The sequence below is a fragment of the Passer domesticus genome, chromosome 7 (genome assembly GCF_036417665.1).
Source record: "Passer domesticus isolate bPasDom1 chromosome 7, bPasDom1.hap1, whole genome shotgun sequence".
Classification (NCBI taxonomy): Eukaryota; Metazoa; Chordata; class Aves; order Passeriformes; family Passeridae; genus Passer; species Passer domesticus.
In genome coordinates this window covers 41735070-41756970 of record NC_087480.1, presented here as the reverse complement: position 1 = coordinate 41756970, position 21901 = coordinate 41735070, and the positions used below count along the sequence as shown (strand labels likewise).

The 21901-nt window shown below is 40.3% G+C and overlaps 2 protein-coding genes across 10 annotated transcripts in view; one reads left to right on the top strand and one right to left on the bottom strand.

Annotated features, from left to right (window-relative positions):
- The window catches only part of AKNAD1 (AKNA domain containing 1), a 14869-nt gene extending 12355 nt beyond the window's left edge, over window positions 1-2514 (bottom strand). For 5 of the 7 annotated variants that reach the window (XR_010366249.1, XM_064427991.1, XM_064427992.1 and 2 more), the window contains exons 1-3: window positions 2391-2514; window positions 747-1912; window positions 5-64 (exon numbers count right to left, since the gene is read on the bottom strand). Coding sequence is in view for 6 of the 7 variants with exons in the window: in XM_064427991.1 (XP_064284061.1) it covers window positions 5-64; window positions 747-1835 (1149 nt within the window). In the remaining variant the exon portion in view is untranslated. The remainder of the gene's footprint in view (window positions 1-4; window positions 65-746; window positions 1913-2390) is intronic. The other 2 variants (XM_064427995.1, XM_064427996.1) reach the window with 1 other exon arrangement.
- The window catches only part of GPSM2 (G protein signaling modulator 2), a 26596-nt gene continuing 7201 nt past the window's right edge, over window positions 2507-21901 (top strand). The window contains exons 1-7 of one of the 3 annotated variants that reach the window (XM_064428001.1): window positions 2607-2746; window positions 12580-12895; window positions 18664-18885; window positions 19966-20101; window positions 20562-20704; window positions 21195-21318; window positions 21580-21695. In XM_064428001.1, the coding sequence (XP_064284071.1) occupies window positions 12834-12895; window positions 18664-18885; window positions 19966-20101; window positions 20562-20704; window positions 21195-21318; window positions 21580-21695 (803 nt within the window). In that variant the 5' untranslated portion in view covers window positions 2607-2746; window positions 12580-12833. Of the gene's footprint in view, window positions 2747-9392; window positions 9536-12579; window positions 12896-18663; window positions 18886-19965; window positions 20102-20561; window positions 20705-21194; window positions 21319-21579; window positions 21696-21901 lie in introns of those variants that run through there. The other 2 variants (XM_064428002.1, XM_064428000.1) reach the window with 2 other exon arrangements.

Sequence of the window (21901 nt, the reverse complement as noted above, 5' to 3'; positions counted from 1 at the left end):
TTACCTTAGGATTAAATCTCAGATGGTCAATATGATTCTGGATGTCAGCATGCTGTGTCAGCATCTCATTTGCAGCCAGGAAATAATAGGGAAAAGTATTAAAACTTGTTGTATCTCAAGCAGTTTACTAAGATGTAAATCTAGGAGCATTATTAAGAACCTGTAAAGTTCAGTGAGTCAGCTCCATGTCAGGGCATGAAATTGAGCAGTGGTTATCTAATTACTAACAAGCTTTAAAATAAATTCACAACAGTAAAAGAAATATTGCTGTCAAAAAAATCCTTTAGAGAGAACTGACTTGTCAATAAATACCAGTCTCAGTAGCTGAAGGGTGTTAGATGTGAAAAAACATAACATGGGCACAGTAAAAAATAGAACCTTGTTCTTAAAAATGTATTTGAAGTATTTTTAATGATTTTAAACATTTAACACTAGAAATAACACTTTATAGTGGATTTCCTAATGATTTGATAAGATCAAATCATTATCATCACAAACAATGGTCCAGTGTTAAATACTGGAGTATTAAATACTACTTAGCCTTTAAATAATTGGTAATGACAGTTCAGTATACAGTCCAACAGAACTTTATTTGTGAAAGTAGTTTTTGAGTCAGATGATGTACTCACTGCTCCCTACAGAGTGCCTATAGAGCTAGTCATGTTACATTTTATGGGATAAGAATATCTTCTTACAATGAACTGCTCTTATCCAGTAGGAACAATTTCTTCAAGCATCCTAATTACCTGTAGCTGTCGCAGCAGTTCTGAAATACTCCTTTCTTCTTGATTCTCTACTTCAGCAGAATTGAAGTAATTATTATTTTCCAAAATGTTGTTCACAGTTACTGATTTACTTTGCAAAACAGGAAAGGGTTTTTCTCTTTCAGTTGAAGGAATTGAGGTAATATTGTCAGGTGTTTTTGGTACTTGAACTTGTGAAGCAATTTCAGAGAAGCCAGGAAGGCAATAGTGAGCTTGTCCTTGGCCGTATTGGAGCTTACAGGGTGAAACTGTTCTCTTAAACAGGGCTCTCTCATCTTTCATGTTTTGAAAGGTGTGTGTATCTCCAGTCTCATTAATCAATTGGGAATATTCTTGTCTGCACCTACACTGACCAGAAGAAAAAATAGCTTTCTTTGAAACAGATCTATTTCCATTTAATGAGTTTCCATTTTTGTCACGAGCCTTTAGTTTTTCGTGCTGTTCTAAAGGATACTCCTCAGAGCCCGTTGCCCATTGTTCAAACACTAAAGAGCCTTTGCTGTGTTCTGAAGGCTCAGGTTTGCTCCCAGTGTCATCGATACTTTCAGTAAAGGACACCTCTGGTATTGTCTCACATTCAATTAAGTGGCATGTGCTTAGTAGCTCTCCCCTAGGAAAATGACGCAGGAGGACCTTGGACATCTTGGAGGCAGTTACCTGTTCTTTGCTATCTGGTGTACTGGAGCTACCAACAGGTAATTCCTTCTGAAAGGGAGCTTCACTTCCAGGCATTTCAGTTGGAACTCCAGTTGTTCCTCTGGTGCCTCTGTGATAACTGGAGAATTCTGCAGGCTGTAGAGGAGTTTCATAATTGGCTGCTGCTTTTATGTTTTTGTTATCTTCAGAACAGGCTAAGTTTAGAATACCAGAAATATCTTTTGTACAACTACAGGCATTCAAATTATCTGAGTTATTGTTGTATTTACAGCTTATTCCTGCGTCTCCATTATCAACTAAGTAATCTTCTTCCTCTTCAGTTCCATCTGTGCTACAGCCTAATGCATCTGAAAATGAATTATTCATTTGGGTTTTCATCCAGTCTGACAGTTTGCACTTTTTTGTAGTCTCCATATCCAGTTTCCATAGAATATCAATGCCATTGCTTTGCAGGTTTTGTCCACAGCTTTTATTATTGCATGGATCAAAATCTGGAATGTATGAGGAATAGTTATTTTATACTCAAATATACATGACAATACTACCTAGTTATCTATATAATTAATATTTAATTATCTCTACTGTAGCTTTTTTAGAGCAATCGTGCTGACATGGATGCTTCCATGTTTGCACTAGTGCAAGTCTGCTGAAGGAAATAAGTTAAAAATGCCAAAAACATCGGGAGCAGCAGCTGCTGCCAGCTCCCTGTCCTTGCTCATTCATCCCACTGTAGTGGTGAGGACAAGAAAACTTGGTAACAGAGCCACGAGTGGTACTGGAGTTCAACCTCAGGCTGAAAAAACCCCAACACATCCCTCCACCCCTTTCCTCCCTCCCTCTAAAGCGTTTCTTTGTCTAGAGCATTAAGCTAAAGATGACAAACTTTTATCCCAATTTACTTTTCGCCCCGGTGTATCAAATAAAATGCAATCAATTAGCAGCTCGTCAACACAAAATGCATTGTTTCACCTTATCTGCAGGCGCTCGAGGCGGCAGAGGGGCACTTGCAGCCTCTCTTTCCCATGGGCGGCAGCGCGGCCGTGCCATTCCCGGCCGGGCCCGGGCGGTGCCGCGGCTCCCGCTCCGCGCCCCGCCCGCCATTGGTCCGTGCGGATGATGCGGCCGCGCCGGCCGTTGGCGGCCGCGCCCCTGGGCCCGGGCGCGCGCGGCGGTGATTGGCGGGTTCGAGGAGCGGCTGCGCGTGGGCGGGCGGGGCTCGCCGCCCCTCAGAGCCCCGCTCGGCGCCGCCAGCCAGCCCGGCTCGCACAGCGCCGGCCCCTCGGAGCCCCGCCGGCCTCTCGCAGCCCCGCCGGCCCGGCGCACAGGTGAGCGGTGCGGCGGGGAGCGCTGGGTGCCAGAACGGGGGCTCGGAAGGCGGCCCCGCAGTGCCGCGACGCCGAGCGGGGCGGTGTGTTGGCCATTGAAGCGGCGGTGCGGCCCGGTGCCGTGTGCCGGCCGCCGCCGGGCGCCCTTGGCCAACAAAGGCGGGGGCTGCCGGTGCCGGCGCGGGTGGGCTGTGTGGCACGGTCGCCCCGGCGGCTCTGAAGGAGCCGGTGCCAGCAGGGCGGTGCGGCGGCGGCTTTGGGCACTTGTGCTAACGAGATGGGGAAACGAAATGAAAGCGTAAGGGCAGGAGTGAAACAGGCGGCGATAGAACCGGAACCAAAGAATCTGCAAGGAGTGAGGTGTACAGGGAGCAAGTCTAAACTCTTGTTCGAGAGTTTGAGTTAGGCATTGTGTTGTTCTGAACTCCGATTATACCAAACCTAGTCTCATTTATCTACTAGACTGTAGGTTTTTTCGGTGTAGTTCCTGCCTTTCTGTTGCTTTTTCATTTTTCCTGTGGAGGAGTACAGCAAATCAGAAACTGCTCTCTATGCCTTTATTGACCGGATTGCCAAGACACAAATTCTACCCCACCCTGAAGCTGTGGCCTTTCTTCTGCTTTAGAGGCTTTTTCAGCCTAATGTGCTGTTCCTCTTAGATCCTTGCCAGTGACTGCAGGGCTCATGTATCCTGGGTTGCCATGGAGAGCTGTGCAACCTTCTCAGAATTTGGAAAAACGTGCTGAGTCTTGCATCTCAAAAAGATCAGTTAAGAGATTCTAGTCCCTGCTTAAATTTTGTCTGGAAACTTTATGCCTCTTTTTCAAGTGATAGTTCTGTTAGACCTGAAAATGCTAGCAAAAAAGACCTCCTCATAATACAGTTCTTCTAAATTCGTTGCTTATATATAGTTGTAGTGTGTTTAAACTTATTTGTAGGCATGTTCAAGTGTTCCTTCTTACTAGTTTAATTAATGGTTAGCAAGTCTTCTGGACTGTGCATCCCTCTGCAGTAGGAAGGACTTTGTACTTCCAGTTACTTCCGTATAAAGCTGGGACAAAACTTACCTGAAATCTAAGACAGTTTTACTGGCCTAGAAGAAACCTGTGTGAGTCTTACCAGTTGCTTTATTTAGCATGCTGTTGTTTAAATGCTCTTGTAGTTCTTTCAAGCATCTTAAAACTACTTAGGATTGTGCATTGCTGCTGCTCTTGCTGCAGAATTACTTCACAAAGTGATGGTTCGAAGGTCAGACTAAGTTTTGAAAAGCTTTTTTCTAAAAAGAAATGCTCTTTGTCCATAGTTTTAACTACTGAACATAAAGGGATTTTTTCTTAGCATTTATAATTTTTAAAATTTCTCCTCATCTTCCACTTTTAAAATTTAACAGCCAACATATTTCTACTTTTGTCCTCCAGGTTTATTGTAGCCTTTGTGTGGTCAGTTTCACTTTCCACGACTTAGTCCTGCCCAGATCTCTAACTATAGTCCTGGTTTCAGTAGCTTTTAAGGTTAATGTCTTAATGAACTTGGTTTTTATTGAGGAGTGAGCGATTAAGACTTTCTGAAGGGTCAGTCTGTTATTGTTATCACTGCTCCTGCAAAGAAAAGCAGAGAGAGATACCAGGTACCAGAAAAAACCTTAAACTTTTCTTTAGCCATTTAGTAGCAAGTCAGCTCTACAAGTGATAATATCCAAAAGGGAAAGAAGGTATTATTTTGTGGAAGACCACAATATTAGGAATGCAAAACACAAGAAAAGCAGAAGTGGAAGGACTGGCAAGAGATGTTCTGAAACACATACAGCGTTGAACAGATGATCAATGGCAAGTTGCCTCTTGGGACTCAAATTTGGCAGTGTTTGAGGAATATGTTACTTGTTCATATAGTAAAACTTCTTTGCATTATAGGAAGGAAAGTTTTCATTCAGCTGGGTTACAGGGAATATAAACCACATGTGATTTATAAAGAAGGCTCTCTAAATCTATTATTTCTTTGTTATTTCTGTTTGCTACACTATTTTTCCTCCCATTGCCATGTTAGTATACTCTGAGGAGTTTTGTTCCTTGCCTGCAGCACTTTGGACCTTACCTAGTTGGTTTGTTAGAGAACAGGATGTGCTACTGTGACCACTTCTATCAGTGCAATAATGCCTGTACAGAGTGGATAAACTGGCAGTGGGGGCAAAATGGGCTGCAGTCCAGTAGTCATCACCCTGATGGAAGAAACTGCATTGAGGAGATTCTCAATAGATTTGCAGCTGCATCCCAAGCATTGGAATGAATATGCAGAGCAATTTACAACTTGGCACCTCAACAAATACTGTTTTCCTTAAATCTCCATGGGTGATATGCTATAAATATACTGTACCTGTCAGTGTTTTTACTGTTTAGCTGTTTAGTACAGCTATATGTAGCTGTGACTCATTAGAGGGGATGTTAGTGGTTGCTGTTAGTTGGGAACTGAGGGGCACAGGTGATGCACCAGGCAGTGCTGCTGGCATTAACCTGTCGTGGATGATTGCAGTTGTGTAACAGAGGTTGTACGAGGTAGAAGCAAGGCTTCCCTGCGAGGTGAAGCCTTGCTGGAGTGTAAGGATTCATTATGCTGAAAGTCTGCTTTGGCTCTGAATGAGCACCACAGTGCCAACTAGGAATTTTGAAACAGCAGCTATATTGCTTCACAGAAATTGCTACTGTGTCTTACTGCCAGTGATTCTAAGGATTATTAGTTTTTAAAAAAAATTAATTAATAGAATTATAAGGTAACTCCTTCCATTTCTGTGTAAGATGCTTGTACAATTTTGTCTTCTTTCTTTTTTTACATACCAGGGTCTCTTTTTTAAGAGATTTCATAGGCTAAGAAGGAGCCAAGCTAGGTGGAACATTTTATTGTAGAGATTTGTGAGCAGCTTGCTCTATCAGCTTAAGTGCAAATAGCCAGCCTTTTGTGCTGAACCCTCCTCTGTGGGGTTCTTTCATACTGGATAACATGCTCCAGTTCCCAAACTGAAGGTAGCCGAGTGTCTGGTTGCCTGGGAGAGGCCCATATATGTTCATTTGCATGGTGAGATTGTCCCAAAGGAGCAGGGCTCAAATTTACCTTCAGAACTTGCTAACAAAGCTGTTACTGATTTATTGGGAATGATTTCAAGTTACACTGTGAATAAAAGGATCTCTTACTGCTTTGTTGTGAACTGTTGTTGCAGTCTGTTGTGGTATTTGTGCACTTAAAGTGTTTGAATGCAAATCTCATCCCCAGTTGTGGGAGATGTTGGAAAGAAGGCAGTGCAATATTTGTTTTCAGTCTGTGAATGACAATTTGTAAATAAACTTGGATTTGGTTCTGATAAAAATCAGAGAAGAAAAAGGATAAGGAATCCTAATACCTTGATGTATCAAATATGTGGAAAAATTCTGACCTGTTTTGACTGTGATCTTATTCTGCACCGTTTTTGTATCTGAAATCTTAATCTTGCTGCATGTAGAATTAGTTTTCAGTAGCCTGATTAGTTTTATGATGGATATATTAGTTATATTTTGCTGACACTCCATGTTCTCCTTTCTTATTTTATCGTAATGTGGGATTCCCCTAATTCAGGATTTAAATAGATTACACTAAGTATCTGCAGGAGTGTCTGTATAATAAAAATACTCGTGGTTTCATGTGTTAGCTGCACTGGGTTCTTTAACCTGCACACTGGACAGTAATTATGTACAGTCGGTAGCAAGCTGTTTGCCAGTTAAATATTGGTTCTCTCAGACAAAGAAGGGAAAAAGCAATAAGCAGGATATACAAAGTTTGAAAGGCTTGGCGTGTTGCAGACCTTTAGCATTACTTAAAGCCCCAAAGACTCCATTCAGAACAAAAATCCTCTCCTAATCTACAGAGTCGGCGGAAAGTACCTACAGGAAATGCCAGAGGGCAGGTGGAAATGGTCCCGCATTACAGGCTCGTGTTTGCCTTAGCAGAGCTGGGAGAGCCGGGCATCCTGCAGCTGTGCAGAGCTGGGAGCGCAGGGGCAGCAAGAGGGGTTAACCTGGGAATGAAGGACATGAACCTTCTCTTGCCTGACTTTAGACCCTACCACGAGCAGGGTCTGTTGGGTTTAGGCAACCAGTGAAATAAAGAAAACCCCAGACAAAAAATTTGTACAGAGTGGTAAATTAAATATCTCTGTTGTTGCCATGTCTGTCATAATGCAGGGCCACGTTAGCAATTAGGTAATGGATGTTGGACTCTGCTCTGTAGCTGTGTTCCTCTAGTTCTCAAATCCAGGATTTCATTTCCAGCTGTTCTTGATGCCTGTCATTGTTGTGGGGGATTTGTTTGTCTTTTAAAAATGAATTTTAAATATGGAAATGAGTGTCTCATTGCTAGGATGTTTTTAAAGGTTTTTAAAAAAAATACAAATAGAGCTTCATAAACTAGTGTGATTTATATCACGTAGTTTTGTGGTTTTATGCTATATTTTCCTTACCTTGTTTCATACAGTTATTCATATTTTAAGTAAAACTATTTTGTGTACCTACTTGGGACTCTTTGGGACTGTTCTGGGGATACTTGTTCTCCTTTGTCACTAGGAGGTTTCTCTTCCTGTAGTCATAAATTAGAGTAAATTGATGAGTGAATTAAAATAATTGGACAGAAACCCTGTTCTTGATTTGTACAGTGCTACAAAGATTTTAGGGACAGGAATGAAGAGACGAATCTGATTGTTCAGGAGTTTGTGACAGCCAGTGATAGTATTTGTGTAACTACTCATTTAGCAATTATTTTAATTGTTTGAGGAGGGTTGTTGTGAGTATCTGAACTTCTATTATTGGTATTCTTCTGGTCTTTTATAACCTTTTGTGCTTCTTTTGACCATCTGGAAAGACTGCTGGTTACTGAAGTCATTAAGTCTTGGGCATTAAGTGGCTAAAAAGGGAGATGGGATAATTTCAGAGATAACAGAGTCAAGTTTCCCTCCCTCACTCTAGTAATCCTTTTCTTTTTGATTCACAAAAGGCAGTTAGCTCTGCATCTGTCAGTTCTGGTTACAAAATGCCTGTCTGGCCTTATGCTCTCAGTTACAATTTGGTGATTCTCTTTCTAGCAAGGAAATGACGATTTTCTAAATAAAAGATAGCTCTGTGCACATCGTTTGGGCAAAGGAGAGGAACCCTCATGTTCCATTTTCTATTGGAATAAGTGAAAATCCAGGCTTGTGGTGCAGTGGGGTTGATAGGATTACAAGTCAACATCACCTCTGGGACAAAGCCTGTGCAATACCCACCCCTTCCAGGCATTTCAGGCTGTCTGCAATATTCAGCAATGTGTCTAAGATTTGTGTGGGCCCATATTTATAAGTCAACATGGTAAATATAGGTGGGGTGGAGGAGGAAGCATCTGAACCAAGAACATGAGATAGTGGTTTAATTTATTTGCAGCTTGACTGATGAGCCTGGTGGCATAGGATGTTTAGGTGGGGTCTCTGCCACGCTCTGTAGTGACACAGGCTCTGCAGCAGGAGCTCTGTCACTCACACCTGGGAGGAACAGCTCAGCTGTTTGTGAACTACAGCTTTCCTCTTCTGTCCATTAATGTGTGATGTGAGCTGCAAAGTGCTAGCATGCTGCAGAGCCAGTCCTATAAAAGAATCCCTGTGGTTTGTTCTGGGGTTTTCTGCTCAACAGAGAAATCCATCAGGAGACAAAGGCAGTATTTCAGAGCAGGTATTGCTCCACATCATCATGATCCTGAACAAAACCTCAAATTCACCTCACCAGTGGAGGTGGTTTCTGTGTGCACTCAGCTAATCAGCTGTTGAACAGCTGTCAAAAGTGGTGCAGAGAGGAGTTTAAAATTAATCTGCCAAGAATAACAACAGTGACCTTAGTACAGTTGTTTCTTGTATTTGCAGGATCCATACTCATGACTAGTCACTTGTACTGTGCTCCAGGTTTGGAAAAATTAGCTTTTCCCCAGAATGGCACACATTTACTTAAAGGCTTATTCACGGGGAATAGATATTACTGCAGAAATGCTAATGATGATGTTGTTTACTATGTTAATAGTAAATACAGTATTACACTTGATGTGAAATTTTAAGGCTTTTTGGTGGCTTATTTTAGGCTTATCCATTAATTCTGGTCAATTTTGAAAATATCCTTGAACAGCATTGAAGACCAAAATAGAGAATGCTTTACTTCCGAGTGTTCCTTGTGCTATTTGTATTTATATGCTGTTTTATATTTTGAAGGTCTGAAACCAAGCTGATCTCTGTATTTCAGTAATCAGACTGTTGGTATATTTTTATTGTTGTAGTCTGGTTCTTCATTCACAGGGTATGCAAAGCTCTGTTTTGTTTTTAGATGACCCAGTTCAAGTTTCTTTTAATTTTTTTCTTTTTTTTTTTTCTCCTACCCATTCTGTAGCATCTTTCTGAAAGGAAATTCAAACTTAGTTCACCATTGGGAAATTTGTCTTAATCTTGAAACAAGAAGTCTCTGTCACTAGTTTTTCTCAGGAAATGCAATTTATGCAGTAGATCTGCCTGTATCTGTACTTTCCTCTATTAGCTTTTGAATCTCTCTGTCAGTGATGACTTCATTTGGCAGATGCTCCTTTCCCACAGATTTGTGAGGAATAGCAGATGGGGAGAGAAGGCATCACTTTATGGTCTCCTTCAGGGAAAGGCAGAAGGAGCTGTTTGATATTCCAGTGACCGTGTGTCAGCTGCCCGGCCCTGTGACTGCATCAGCAAAGCAAGGCAAACTTCTGATCATCTGACAACCTCCAAAAAAGGTGTGGGCTGAGGAAAGGAGCAAATGAAGCTGCTTAAAATGTACCATTTTGAGGGGATGAAGGAGAATAAAACCATCTTCTCCAACTGTACTGTGATTATTAGTTCTGTGTACTGCAAATAAATCACAGCATTGGCTTTCTGTTACTTGCTGATGGATTTTCACCTGTGCAGAAATATGGTTTTCTGTCAAAATGAAATGAAAAAATCTATTGTAACTAAGAATTGCAAACTGATGAGACTCTTTGTCTACCATTGAGATAAAATTTATAGGATGAAATCAAATCATTGCTGAAATGGAAAATGCCTTAAAAGGTGAAACACCTGTCTGGAAGCTGTGATAACTGGAACTATTGGCTTGCATAGAGGCTTTGAGGAAAGAAATAGCAACTTTTGTTTTATCCCTGTCAGGAACTTAAAACATACTGATTAGAATTAAAAATAGGGGGTCTTGGTTTCTTCTGTAATTTTTCTTGAGAGAGAGTGAGCCTTATTCCAATCTTAGCATTTGTGTCACTGATTCAGTGCAGGCATGTTAATGGAAGGTTGAGATGTACTTTCATCATGCAAACCCCATCTGTATCCATATAGCTTCTCTATAAATCTGTGGTTATACAGATTTTTACAGAAGCTATATGAATACAGATGGGGTTTGCATGATGAAAGTAATAAGAAAAAAAAAAGAAAGTAACTTTCTGCATGCAATAAGCACATTTTTTAGATAGAGTATTTAATTGAGGCAAATTGGCCTTTTATTGATGGTTTAATTGAATATCCTTTAGCTGTTTGTAGCCAGGGTGAGTAATCCCTAACTATGGCTCACCATTTTCCTCTGATAAAGAATTGATACCGTGCCTGTTTTGTCTGTTGTGGGCTATGAAGGGCTGCTACATTTGATTGCCCAACCTCTGCTGTGCTTCATTTGATCTGGAAGTGGTGAGGCTGATGTTCATTTGTGTTCTGGTATCAAACAACTGTGTAATCTGTAACACCAGTTTAATTTCCCTCTCCTGAAGGAGACCCAGCCTTTTCTCTGTGGGCTTTTTGCTGCTACTTCGAAATAACAGACACCCTTAGGACTTCCTGTATTAAGTAAAATTGTGCATTTAAAATGTTGTGTTTACAACTTCAAGTGTTTGACTTCCATCTCCTGCATTTTGCATTCCCCACTCTAATTAATGTGATTTAGGTTTGGTTACTGATTACATGTTGGCATGGCTGAAGGCGTAATTGACATCCTAATGACTTACGCGTGAAGTAGCCAGGTATGAAGAGCAGACCCAGTAATTTTGGTTGGATCTGTGATGATGATGTGTTTGTCAATGTGGGTGTGTCTGTATCACCCTCCCCAGACTAGGAATGTGCTGTATGGCCAGTAAGGAGGGAGAAAAACAGGAGTAGTGGTTCCAGCTCTTGGTGGCATCTGTCAGATGATGAGGACAGATGTGTAGCTCAAATATAGAGAAGCTGTAAACACCTGATATAAAATACTGCTAAAAATAACTGATATTTAAATAAACACAGATATTTTGATGTACTTTTAAGTACAACTGCTTTTTTATATTAAAGTTGGCTTTTTATTTTTAAAAAATCTTTTAAAATTATTCTGTTAATTACTGTTACAGTGCAAATATACAAAAAATTACTGCAGTCTTCATTTCCTGATCTATGTGTACCAGAGTACACACTTTTTACTTTGTGATGCGTTCCTCTGTGGAAGAGAACTTCCAAATCCCTTGGATTTGCTGAGCAGCAGGAGTGCTGGAGGGTTTCTATAGGCTTGGGTGGCTTGGGGCCATCTGCCTGTATGAGTTACCTGAGCTGAGGCTGGACAGACTTCTGCAGAATGAATACCTGGAACACAGCCTGCCCAGCGTGTGGGTTGCAGTGCTATTGTAACCTGTGGGTGTCACGCTTCATAATTGCAAAAATACACCCACACCCTCCTGCTGATGCCAAATAATTCTAGTGATGAGCATGGAAGGGCAAAATACTTGTTTAATTGGAAGAATGTGGAAGTCTGTTTGAGGGCTGCTATCAAGGTAGAGTAGGATGGGAAGCATGAATCTTCCCAGCTGGGACTTGATAAAGCTAATGAGAGGAAAAGGCATGTGCTATATCGACAATTAAATATACAGGTTTGCATATTCTTCTGATGACAGCTTTGAGTCTGAGCTCTGTTCCTGTCTTTTTGACACCTCTGCAGTCTCCTGATGAAATATGCATTTGTGAATTACACAACTCCATGTTTACTTGGAAAGGAAGGTAATATTAGTACTGAGGCGTAAATATGTCACTGTCTCTACTAAAAATATGTTTAAAAGTGGGTAACCTTTGATTACAGGGTTTCTTTTCTGTTAATTTTTCCCAGCCAGCCCAAACATGTCTACTATTTATATGCTGGCTTCTGCAATCCCTTTGAAGCAGAGTTTGGAGCTCACATTGCAGTGCTGCAGAATTTTTGAATAGGAAGCCAGTGTTGACACCACTTGCCCTCCAAACTCCCATAGTCCCCTCTTTTCTTTTGGGAGCAGAGAAAAGAAAAGCCAATATAGAGCTTAAGCCTTTGCTGGCTGCTGTGCTTACAGTATTGCAGGTGGGACAATCTCCAGTGGATGATCTGCAGATGGGATTGTGCCCACAGTTCTGGCTGCTGTGGGCCTTCAGCTGATGATCACGGTTTCAGCAGCAGTGTTTACACGTAAAGCACTTTGTGATCTCTTCTATATTATATAAGCCTTTCATTCTGTAGTTTTCATGCTTTAAGGTTTTTGCTTGGAACTTCATGAGGCCGGAAAATACTGACAAGGGTAAATTCTTCGAAGTCTCCAAGACAAGAGTGTTGGTTTTTGTTAAACCTCTTTGGCTTTCTCACTTGCCTACAGGAATTGCCATGTCTGTGTAGAAGGCTTTGGCTCTGCCTTTAAGTTCTTGAATGACGTTTCCTGTTTCGTAGGAGCAGTGTTATGCTTTTACATCAGCTGCAGATACTGATGAGTTATTAACCATAAGACTTCAAGCCAAGCATCTTGTGTTCCCTTTGCAGAACCGTGGCTGAATGGAGCTTAAAGGGCCACAGATGCAAGAAAGAACGTGAACATTCCTGAAGGTGTGAGATGTGTCTGGCAGTGACCTCCCTACCTCAGTAATAAAGAAGAGTTTTTCTACAGGAGCTTAGGATATCTTTACTCCAGCTTCTTAATATACTAACTGGAATGGTGCTCTGACAACAATTCCCCATAATAAAGCACTTACCCTACTACAGAACAGTATTTCTTTCTCTACTGATAATGTAACTCAATGGCGGAAAATAATGTTTTGATAAGCATGCCTGAAGATCGTTCCTTTCACGTGCGATACAGGTAAGACTCCGGTAATTCTGCTGTAAATGAGTAAGTGCTGTTAATAATAGAAAGCTAAACAAGTTGCAACAAATAGCTTGATATCTCTGCTAGTAGTGTTATTGAAATTTAAAATTAAATTCTTTTTTTCTTGATTTTTGAATGAAAATTCACTTTTGCTGTGTAGCAAATTATATTATAGTATTGTGTAGTACTCGAATTTGCATGGTAACAAATAATACTTTATGCATGTATTTCTTCATATTTGGGGTAGAATTATATGAAGTATGGTGCCTGCAGGGTAATAGCTGCTCCCTCTTATAGTTGTTGGGCTGCCTATGCAAATTGCTGAGTTTTGTGTGTTAAAGTTCTCTGTACTTGGCCCATTATTGTTTTGGTGAATGACAAGGTATTTTCCTTGCTTATGGAAACTGCCTTGGTGCCTTGCACTCAGAAGTACTGTACTTGCAAGGGAAGAGGATAAGGGATTTCCCTTCTGAGAGCTTTTATAATTTTTCTTCTGAATCCCCTTGACAGACCTGGGACAATGTGTTAGCATTTCAGACTCGCTCTAATGGAGCTGAACTACAGGAGCATTGTGTAGAGCATAGTGTTTGGAAGGGTAAATCTTGCAGCTCATTCAGTAGGAAAGGACACTGGAAGACTGAAATGATTGTTTAAAAATAAATAAAAAATGTGGTTCTTGTGTGCTACTCCCACCCCTACCCTGATTATCCTTTCTTTGGAGGTCTTTTCCTCACTAGCTAACAGCAATAAGGCTGTTAACCTGTATTGGTAAGACAGCACATGTTATGGCTTAAAATTAATCCTTTCAACCTTCTGACAATGTTAGATTGCTGTTGGAGTGGTCTTCTCTTCTATTTCATAGAAGAGAAGTCCTTAATTTCATTTCATACAAGTCCAGTGTCCTGGGTGGCAGTGCAGCCAGCTGGGGAAGCTGTTTCATGGTCATTAAGGAGAAAAATTAGCAAATAAGCTGTAATTTACTGTTTTCTCTCTTTGTTTGACTAAAATCTTTATCCTGTGGCTTTGACCCTAAGTGTGTGAGCATGAGTGCTGAGTGTTTCCTGAAGGGACCCACTGCCCAGCATTCTCTACCACGTTTCCCCACACTGGTGCTGCTGCTCTTGGTCCTCCCCAGACAATTTCAGGATGTCCTTGCTCACTCTTTAATAAAAGCAGGAGCTGTTCAGGGTACTATTATAGAAGTAAATGGATGAAAAATGTGTCAGGGCCAATTGACTGCTTTAAACTGACAAGCTTAAAAAAAAACCTAAAAAAATTTGGCAGTCACAGTCAGGACACAATGTCTTACTGCCTTATGCTGTATTTCAGTACAGGTTTGAATGAGAACAATTAAAAATATCAACAATAACAATATTAATGACCTTCTTAAACTTTTCTGCAAGAGCTATAATCTGATTCACATTCAAAAAACATGATGGCACAATACTTTTAATTTAAAAACTAATAAAACTTTCTTAAGACTTTGAGAAACCAAGGATTAATTCAATATATTGACCTGGAATTTTATGAAGATATTGAAAGCTATAATTTGGACATATTTTATTTTGTTGGAGTATAAAGTTTAGTGCAGGAAATAAAAGGACATAAATTTCTGGGGAGGGAGTTATCAGTTTTTAAAAAAAAATTACCTGCAGGTATTATCCCAGGCTTGTTTGGCTGTGACTGCTCTTTCCTTCTTCTGGCATTCCGTTAGAACTGATTTTAAAGAACTTGGAGCCCACTCCTAAGGAAAGGCTTTACTGTGGGTCTGTTTCTGACTGTGCAAGTGTTCCTTTCTCCCCACAGTAATTCATCAGTGTCACTTTCGCTGTTATAAAAATGCTTACGCTGGTGGAAGGAGGTTTTTTTGTTGTTGTTTTAGTGACTGAAAATGCTAATGTTACTTGATTTGTATTAATAAATGGGTGAATATTTGTAGAACTTGCTTCTTTTGGCCTGCTAAATTCATCCACCAAAAGCTTGTAACTGCTTTTATCTTGACTGGAGCAAAAGAAGGCAGCATTCAAGTGTGGTTTCTTCGTGTGTGGGTTGTTTCTAACGTGCCCATCACGCGCAGTGCTGCAGGGGAGCAGTGCTGCAGGGGAGCAGTGCTGCAGGGGAACCGTGCTGCAGCTGTTTGCAGTGGCCACTGTGGAGGCTTCTGCTCACGGGGAGAAGCCAAGAGGCAGGGCAGGAGTCAGGAGTGGTATGTCAGCTTTATACAGGATGCTGTGCATCTGAACTGAGGAGATGTCATGGGTTGTTTTGTCTCTAGGTGTGTTACTTGTGTGTTTCAGGCAAATTTATGACAGCTGTGTTCCCCCTCAAAAGCAAAAGGCCCACTTAGTGGGAATGGAACTGAGTAAAACTAAATTGTGTTTAGAGATTGTAGTAATCGGTGGGTGTTACGACCTTCTCCCACTGACTTAATTCTTACCACTTTTCTTGTTCTTACTGTGAGATGAGAACAGCTGAAGGGAGGGAGAATAAAACAAGGAGGTAATGTGCTTAGGGTTTATATTCATAGAAATAATAAAGGTTTAAAATAGAACATGATAAAGGTCAGAGAAGAAGGAGGGGCCGGGGATGGGAAGAAGAAAACAAAAAATACTGGGGAGCCAGGCAGGAGGAAAAGCTTTGAGGGCCAGATAAGGATGAGGTAGTTTTACAAATGAGAAATTATTCAGGAGATGCCAGGCAGCTATAGACAGCATGACAAAATGAAGCCCTGTGTGAGCATTTTCAAGTAATATCTGAGAGAACGCTGTCCTGTTCAGCAGGAACAGAATTGCCTTAGGAGTGCACAGATGAATGGGGCTTGTTCTCTTCTCTCTGCACATTCAATGTATCTCTTGTTTGGCCACTGGGTGTTGAGTAAATAATTCCATTCAGCCCAGGGAAAGAGAAAGTAATGTCATATTCTCCTTATAACTATTTAATGACTTCCTAAAACATTGATAACTTGGCCCTGTCTAGCCTGCCACAGTGCTATTTAACCATTAGTAGTGACAGGTGGAGAACACCTACGTAAATCCTAAAAAAAACCACCAAACCAAAAAAAAGTGTTAATTTGCATAAGAGTCCTTTAAGTAGCAGAGGGGAGAAAAAAACATACAAACCAAAACCAACCCTCTTCTGAGTCCAGTTTTGGTACTCAATGGAAAAGCCTCGGAAACTTTTAAAATAACTGAATGATTTCATAGCTCTTATATAACCTGAATAAAATATTGAGTGCAGGCAACTGTGGAAATAAATATTTAATTTTCTCTGTTCTATTTTGGTATAGCTTATTTAGATTTTGAAATGGTAGGTCAAAAGGAATGGATCCAGATGGAATTAAAGTTTTAATTTGCTGTACAGATTCTAGCAACCTGTTAACACAACTTCTCAAGAGTTGTGTAATTTTTGCATTCTCTTTTTACTCAAGCAATTATTAATTCCCATTTTAATTTACTTCCTGTAATTCTGGTTGAATTTAAACACTCTATAATAGCAGCTGATTTTCATCAGTCTAAGCCATTTGCTTCTTAGTTGTTTTCTGTATGAAAGATCCCACATCTTTCATTTTTATAAGTTATACTGAATCTAAGGTTGCAAAGTCAAATGATTGTACGTCAGATTTCCTGATGAAATGGTAATGCTGCCTTGCCATTTGGCATTTTTTGGTGTGGTGTGAAATTAGATGAATGCAGTCTCTCAGGGGGGCTACCATACTGCAGCACTCTGATATTGCCCTGGTACATTTTTAACTGCCTTTTCTTCACTGATTATGTGGCTGATGCCTCACAATTAATTTTTGTTTTTAATGGAATAAATTCACTTACCGAAGCAGAGTCCAGTGTAGCATTTTCACTGTTATGTCACACAATCATTTTGCTGGAAGTTCTGCTCTTTTTAGCCATTCAAGGAAAAATCCAAAGAGTGTGGCTGTGTGAGGGTCCAAATCTGCACCATATTTTCTAGCTGTCACTCTAATTGGACGTGTCAGTTAACATGAGGTGCCCGGAGAGAACCTCTTTGGATAGGATTAAGATTACCCAATGAAGTGTTTTAAGTCCTAAACCTTCAGTTGCTGATGGTGTAATCATTTCTGCCTTGTACTTAATTGTACTTAATCATTTCTGCCTTCTTCTGTCTTACATTCGACACATGCACAATGTCATGAGAGCCAGGTGGTGTGTTGTAGCTTGTAGGAATGCTGTGACTTCTCTGAGAAGAGTTTCCAAACCTAAAAATACTTCATATGTTATGGATATCCAACCTGGGAAGTTGGGCTTGGCAAGAACTTCATGCTGGAGTTCTCTTTTGCTGTCAGCATCTCTAGCAGCTACCAAACAGACAGTGCTTTTGGTTGCAAAAGTTAAACATGTCGGTCATCTCGCTGTGCTTAAGTTGTGGCATGTCGAAGACCAGCAGGTATGGTAGTGTTTCGTGTTGTACTTGTGATCCCAATTCTTCTAGCTCTTTTGGAAATAGTTAGATTTTTCTAAAATATTTCTTTCCTGTTCAGATTTGACTAGAAGTTTGTATAATCAATTCTTTTCTAGTTTAAGAAAATAAAGAAATGTAAATATTGCAGGTATGTTAAAAACATCATCACTATGTCAAGTCAACACAGGTGTCATCTGGTGTTTCCACTACAATAACTTCTGCAAAAGCCAGCATTTGATTGTCCACTCTTTGGCAATATTAGCATATACTTTTTCAGCAATTACAGAATGTCTCTTACTGGGTTTCGTTTTGAAAAAATCTTTAAAAATATAAAACACTGACATTTTTGCAAGGTTTTTAAAATGCATCTATCCTGAAAAAGCTGGAGAACCATATTGCTTAGAATAGGACCTGGAGCTGTTGTCTTTCTCATCTTCCTCTCCCCTGCCTCCCTCCTATCTCGGAACCAGAAAGTAGGAAATGTTTGGATAACATTGTTAACACTGAAATGTTGTGTTTTGTACTCCTGAGCTCGCGGGGCAAAAATGCATGTGAATGCCACTGTAGTTTTCTATCAGCTTCTTTGTTCATGTTCAAAATGTGATATTCTACAAATTCATTCATGATTGCTGTATTTTGTATGTATAATTGCACAATTACTTGTTCATAATAATACAAAATATTCCAGTAGGTTCTGGAATAATGGTGTATCAGTGAAGTAACTTGAATTGACATACATTTTGTCATTAATTGAATCTAGGTGTTTTTTCTTACACTAAGAATTTTCACAGCAGTGCTAGTGTAAGAAATTAAGTACCAAGGAGTATTGAATTACAGAAGAAGCAACTTGGGGAAAATTAGTCAGTCTTTGATACACAGAATTTTATTGTTTTCCTGTGAATCATTGTGCAGGTTGGCATCACCCTAAAATTTGAAGTTCTTCCATTTGTCAGAATCAGTATTTGTCAGTAATAGCTTGATTTCTAGGTAACTTTTGTGAAATTATCTAGATGGTGAAAACTGTTTTTGAACCCTTCGAGTGCTGCCTATGGACAAAGCAGTGTTTGGTTTCTTCTCTGAGACTGAAAAAATAAATTCCAGCTGTTTGTTAAAATGTTATTTTGCTTCTCACGGACGAAATTGATGACAATTTCCATTTCAGCCTTAGTTTCTGCAATACTCTAAAGCAAGGCTCATTGGTTGTAGCGTGGTGCTGATTCCCTCTCCTAAACAAATAGAGGCAGTCTGAGTAAGAGAATGCCCTGTTCAGAGCTCAGGTGCCACACAGTGGCATTGGCAGTGACTGTTGGCCTTTCTTGTCACCGGTGCAGGATGGAGGCTTCCTGCCTGGAGCTGGCTCTGGAAGGCGAGCGCCTGTGCAAGGCAGGGGATTGCCGGGCTGGAGTGTCCTTCTTTGAAGCAGCTGTGCAGGTCGGAACTGAAGATTTACGAACCCTGAGTGCTATTTACAGCCAGCTGGGCAATGCCTATTTCTACCTGCAGGAATATGCAAAGGCCTTGGAGTACCATCACCACGATTTAACTCTTGCAAGGTAATGTTCCCCATGTCATCCCATTCCGGGAGATAGGAGCGGCTGACTGTTCATTGTCCTGCCAAACCCTGCTATTAATACTGGCTAATAGTGAACCTGGTGGTGGCAGAGGGCTGGGGGGCCTGCCAGGTCACTTGGGTGCCCTCTAACCTGGCAGCTAATACTTGGTCTAGCACCATAATCCTAGAACTGACTGAGGCCTCGCCAGGTTTCTGGATAATTAAATGGCTGCTTTAAATCCACCCTTTCTTTATCCTTTCATGTTTCTAAAACTCAGTGTTTCTAGTTTTCTGTATTGTTGAGCTGCTCTCTTGTTTACTGGACAGAACTCCTTAATGTTTATCTGTGTAAAACTCATAATGTAATACTGTGAAATCCTAAAACCCTATCCCTTTCATATGCTGTTTATGTGTCTGACTTTTACTGATTTGTACAGATCCAGTAAAAGACACAGGCATATAATGTACTTAACCTCAATTTGGCATAAATCTATTCTTCCCCCTGCCTTACCCTGCTCCTGTGCAGTGACCTTGGGGCATTTGTTTTTGTTGTGTTGTTCCCCAGGTATGACAGTCTGAGTGGTTCAGTGGCAGTCTCTTGCCTTAGTCTCATTTAAAATCTAGAAATGAAGTAGTGCCTTGGGCAACAGAGGAGACTGTAAGTCTTAAACCTTACAGTTAAGTGTCTTGTTAAGTTAAAGGAGATTTTTATCTAAAAGGAGATGGTCAAGTAAAACCCAAATGCAGTTAAACCTCTCTTTTCTAATGCTGGGACTGTATTTCTAAATCATATTTAAGAATATTATGTCTATTTTCTTTTTAAAAGATATGAATTTTTAAAAATCATGTTACGCAGATGATCAATACCATGAGTACCAGCAGCTGGCCAGACAGCACTGACAGAACGAGATGTCTGTAACCACAGACTGAACAATGCTTGAGTGCATTTCAGATATAAAATGAACTGAACACATACACATTTACATAGTTGTGGTCTCTTTCATAAATTCATGTAATTCCCTACCACACTTTGGTTTAAATTACACACTGTTTCCTGGGTACTTAATTGCTGCTGTTTTAGGACAATTGGAGATCTACTGGGAGAAGCTAAAGCTAGTGGGAACCTGGGCAACACCTTAAAGGTACTTGGGAATTTTGAAGAAGCTATCGTTTGCTGTCAGAGACATCTGGATATTTCCAGAGAACTTAATGATAAGGTAAGAATTGTGCAGGAATTTGGATGTGAAGTGCTAACACACATTCCTGAACCCTGTGGTACTGGTAAGGAATGTGCACCTTTCAGAGGGAAATAGTGAATATTCAGTTATTTCTTTTAGGCAGTATGAATCTATTAGTTGCAATACAGTTTGTACCTGGAAGACTATAGGTCCAGGTTAAATATTACCCTATTTTGTAGTGGGTTTGTTTGTTTTAAATTTAATTTTTAATGGTAATTGACCTCAAGAATGTATCTTGCTCATCAAAAAGAAGTATTATGGAAAACAATTGGATTGAAAGTTGTGACTGGGTAGGTGATAATATGTTCAGAATGGGCAGAGTGGGTATTGGCAAAGTAGTTAAGGAACTTTTTTCCCATCTGTGAATTGTACAAATAGTTGTTGTGACAGAAGACTTTGAAGCATGAAATTTTAATGCCTTCTTTTACTTCTGGTTCAGGTTGGAGAAGCAAGAGCACTGTACAATCTGGGAAATGTGTATCACTCTAAAGGAAAAAATGTAGCTAATGCTGGAACTCATGATCCAGGGGAACTTCCAGATGATGTGAAAAATGCTTTAGAGAAAGCTGCAAAGTATTATGAGTAAGTAGTAGCTTTAAGTGTTGGGGGCTGGGAGGATATGATCACGTTCATTAGAATGTGGGAGATCTGCAGTGCCATGAGCTAAACTGTGGAATGCTTCTCTGCAGAACTGAGGTACCTGTCAGTTTGGTCTTCTCAAACAAGACAGTGCACTGGTTTTTATCATGCCCTCACTTGTACTGACCTGACAACCCTTAGTTAGAAACCAGCAGAACTCTTCAAACCAGGCTGAGACAGCAGGGCCTTGTTATGCCTGTGTGTGTAACTAGAGGGGAGCACACTGGCTTGAGTTAGAATGCAGTGGAGTTTGGTATCTCACAGAAAGTGTTTCTTGCTCAGATTCATGGTTATTTAGAGGCCATTAAAATAGGCCAAAGGATCTCTGCCTTTTCCTTTATATAAGAATTAAAAAAATTATTTAAATTACTGTGAGAAAAAACCCAAACCTTTTAGAAGTCACTATTCTCCTTCTCACTCTCCCCCAAAACAGGGAAAACCTGTCAATAGTGACAGAGCTGGGTGACAGAGCAGCACAAGGACGTGCCTTTGGAAATCTGGGAAACACACACTATCTTCTGGGCAACTTCAGGAGTGCAGTTTTAGCCCATGAACAGGTACAACAATGTGCTAGTAATGAATTCTGTTCTAGCAGAATATCAGGTTGCTCCTGACCTTTAGTACATGTGTTGTGTTGGATCTTGTTGCAAGCTTTTTAATGCAGGTTTTAAATCTTAATGGCACGAACTTCAAGTTTGGCTGTTCTTATCAAGCATTGTTGACCTAAAGAATGAGATTTTTTCATGCATTTCTGCATGCAAATGTATGTTACAAAATATAAAGTGGAGTAACTAATGCAGTTATTTCACATTTTTAAGCGTCTCCTAATTGCAAAAGAATTTGGTGATAAATCAGCAGAAAGAAGAGCATACAGCAACCTTGGAAATGCCTACATATTCCTGGGGGAATTTGAAACTGCTGCTGAATACTACAGGTGAGAGACTGCTGATAAACACAATTTATACCTCTTGTGCAGTTTACTTCTGTTGTGCCTGCTACTGTAACTCACTGTGGAACAGCCATTGCTTCAACATATACTTTAGAAAAATTTCCATTTGTTTAGCAAAGAAATTTTTCCTTTGTTAACTATTCTGGTTCCCTTAAGGGAGGGGCAGCATTAATGCTTTTTGTGTTAATTCT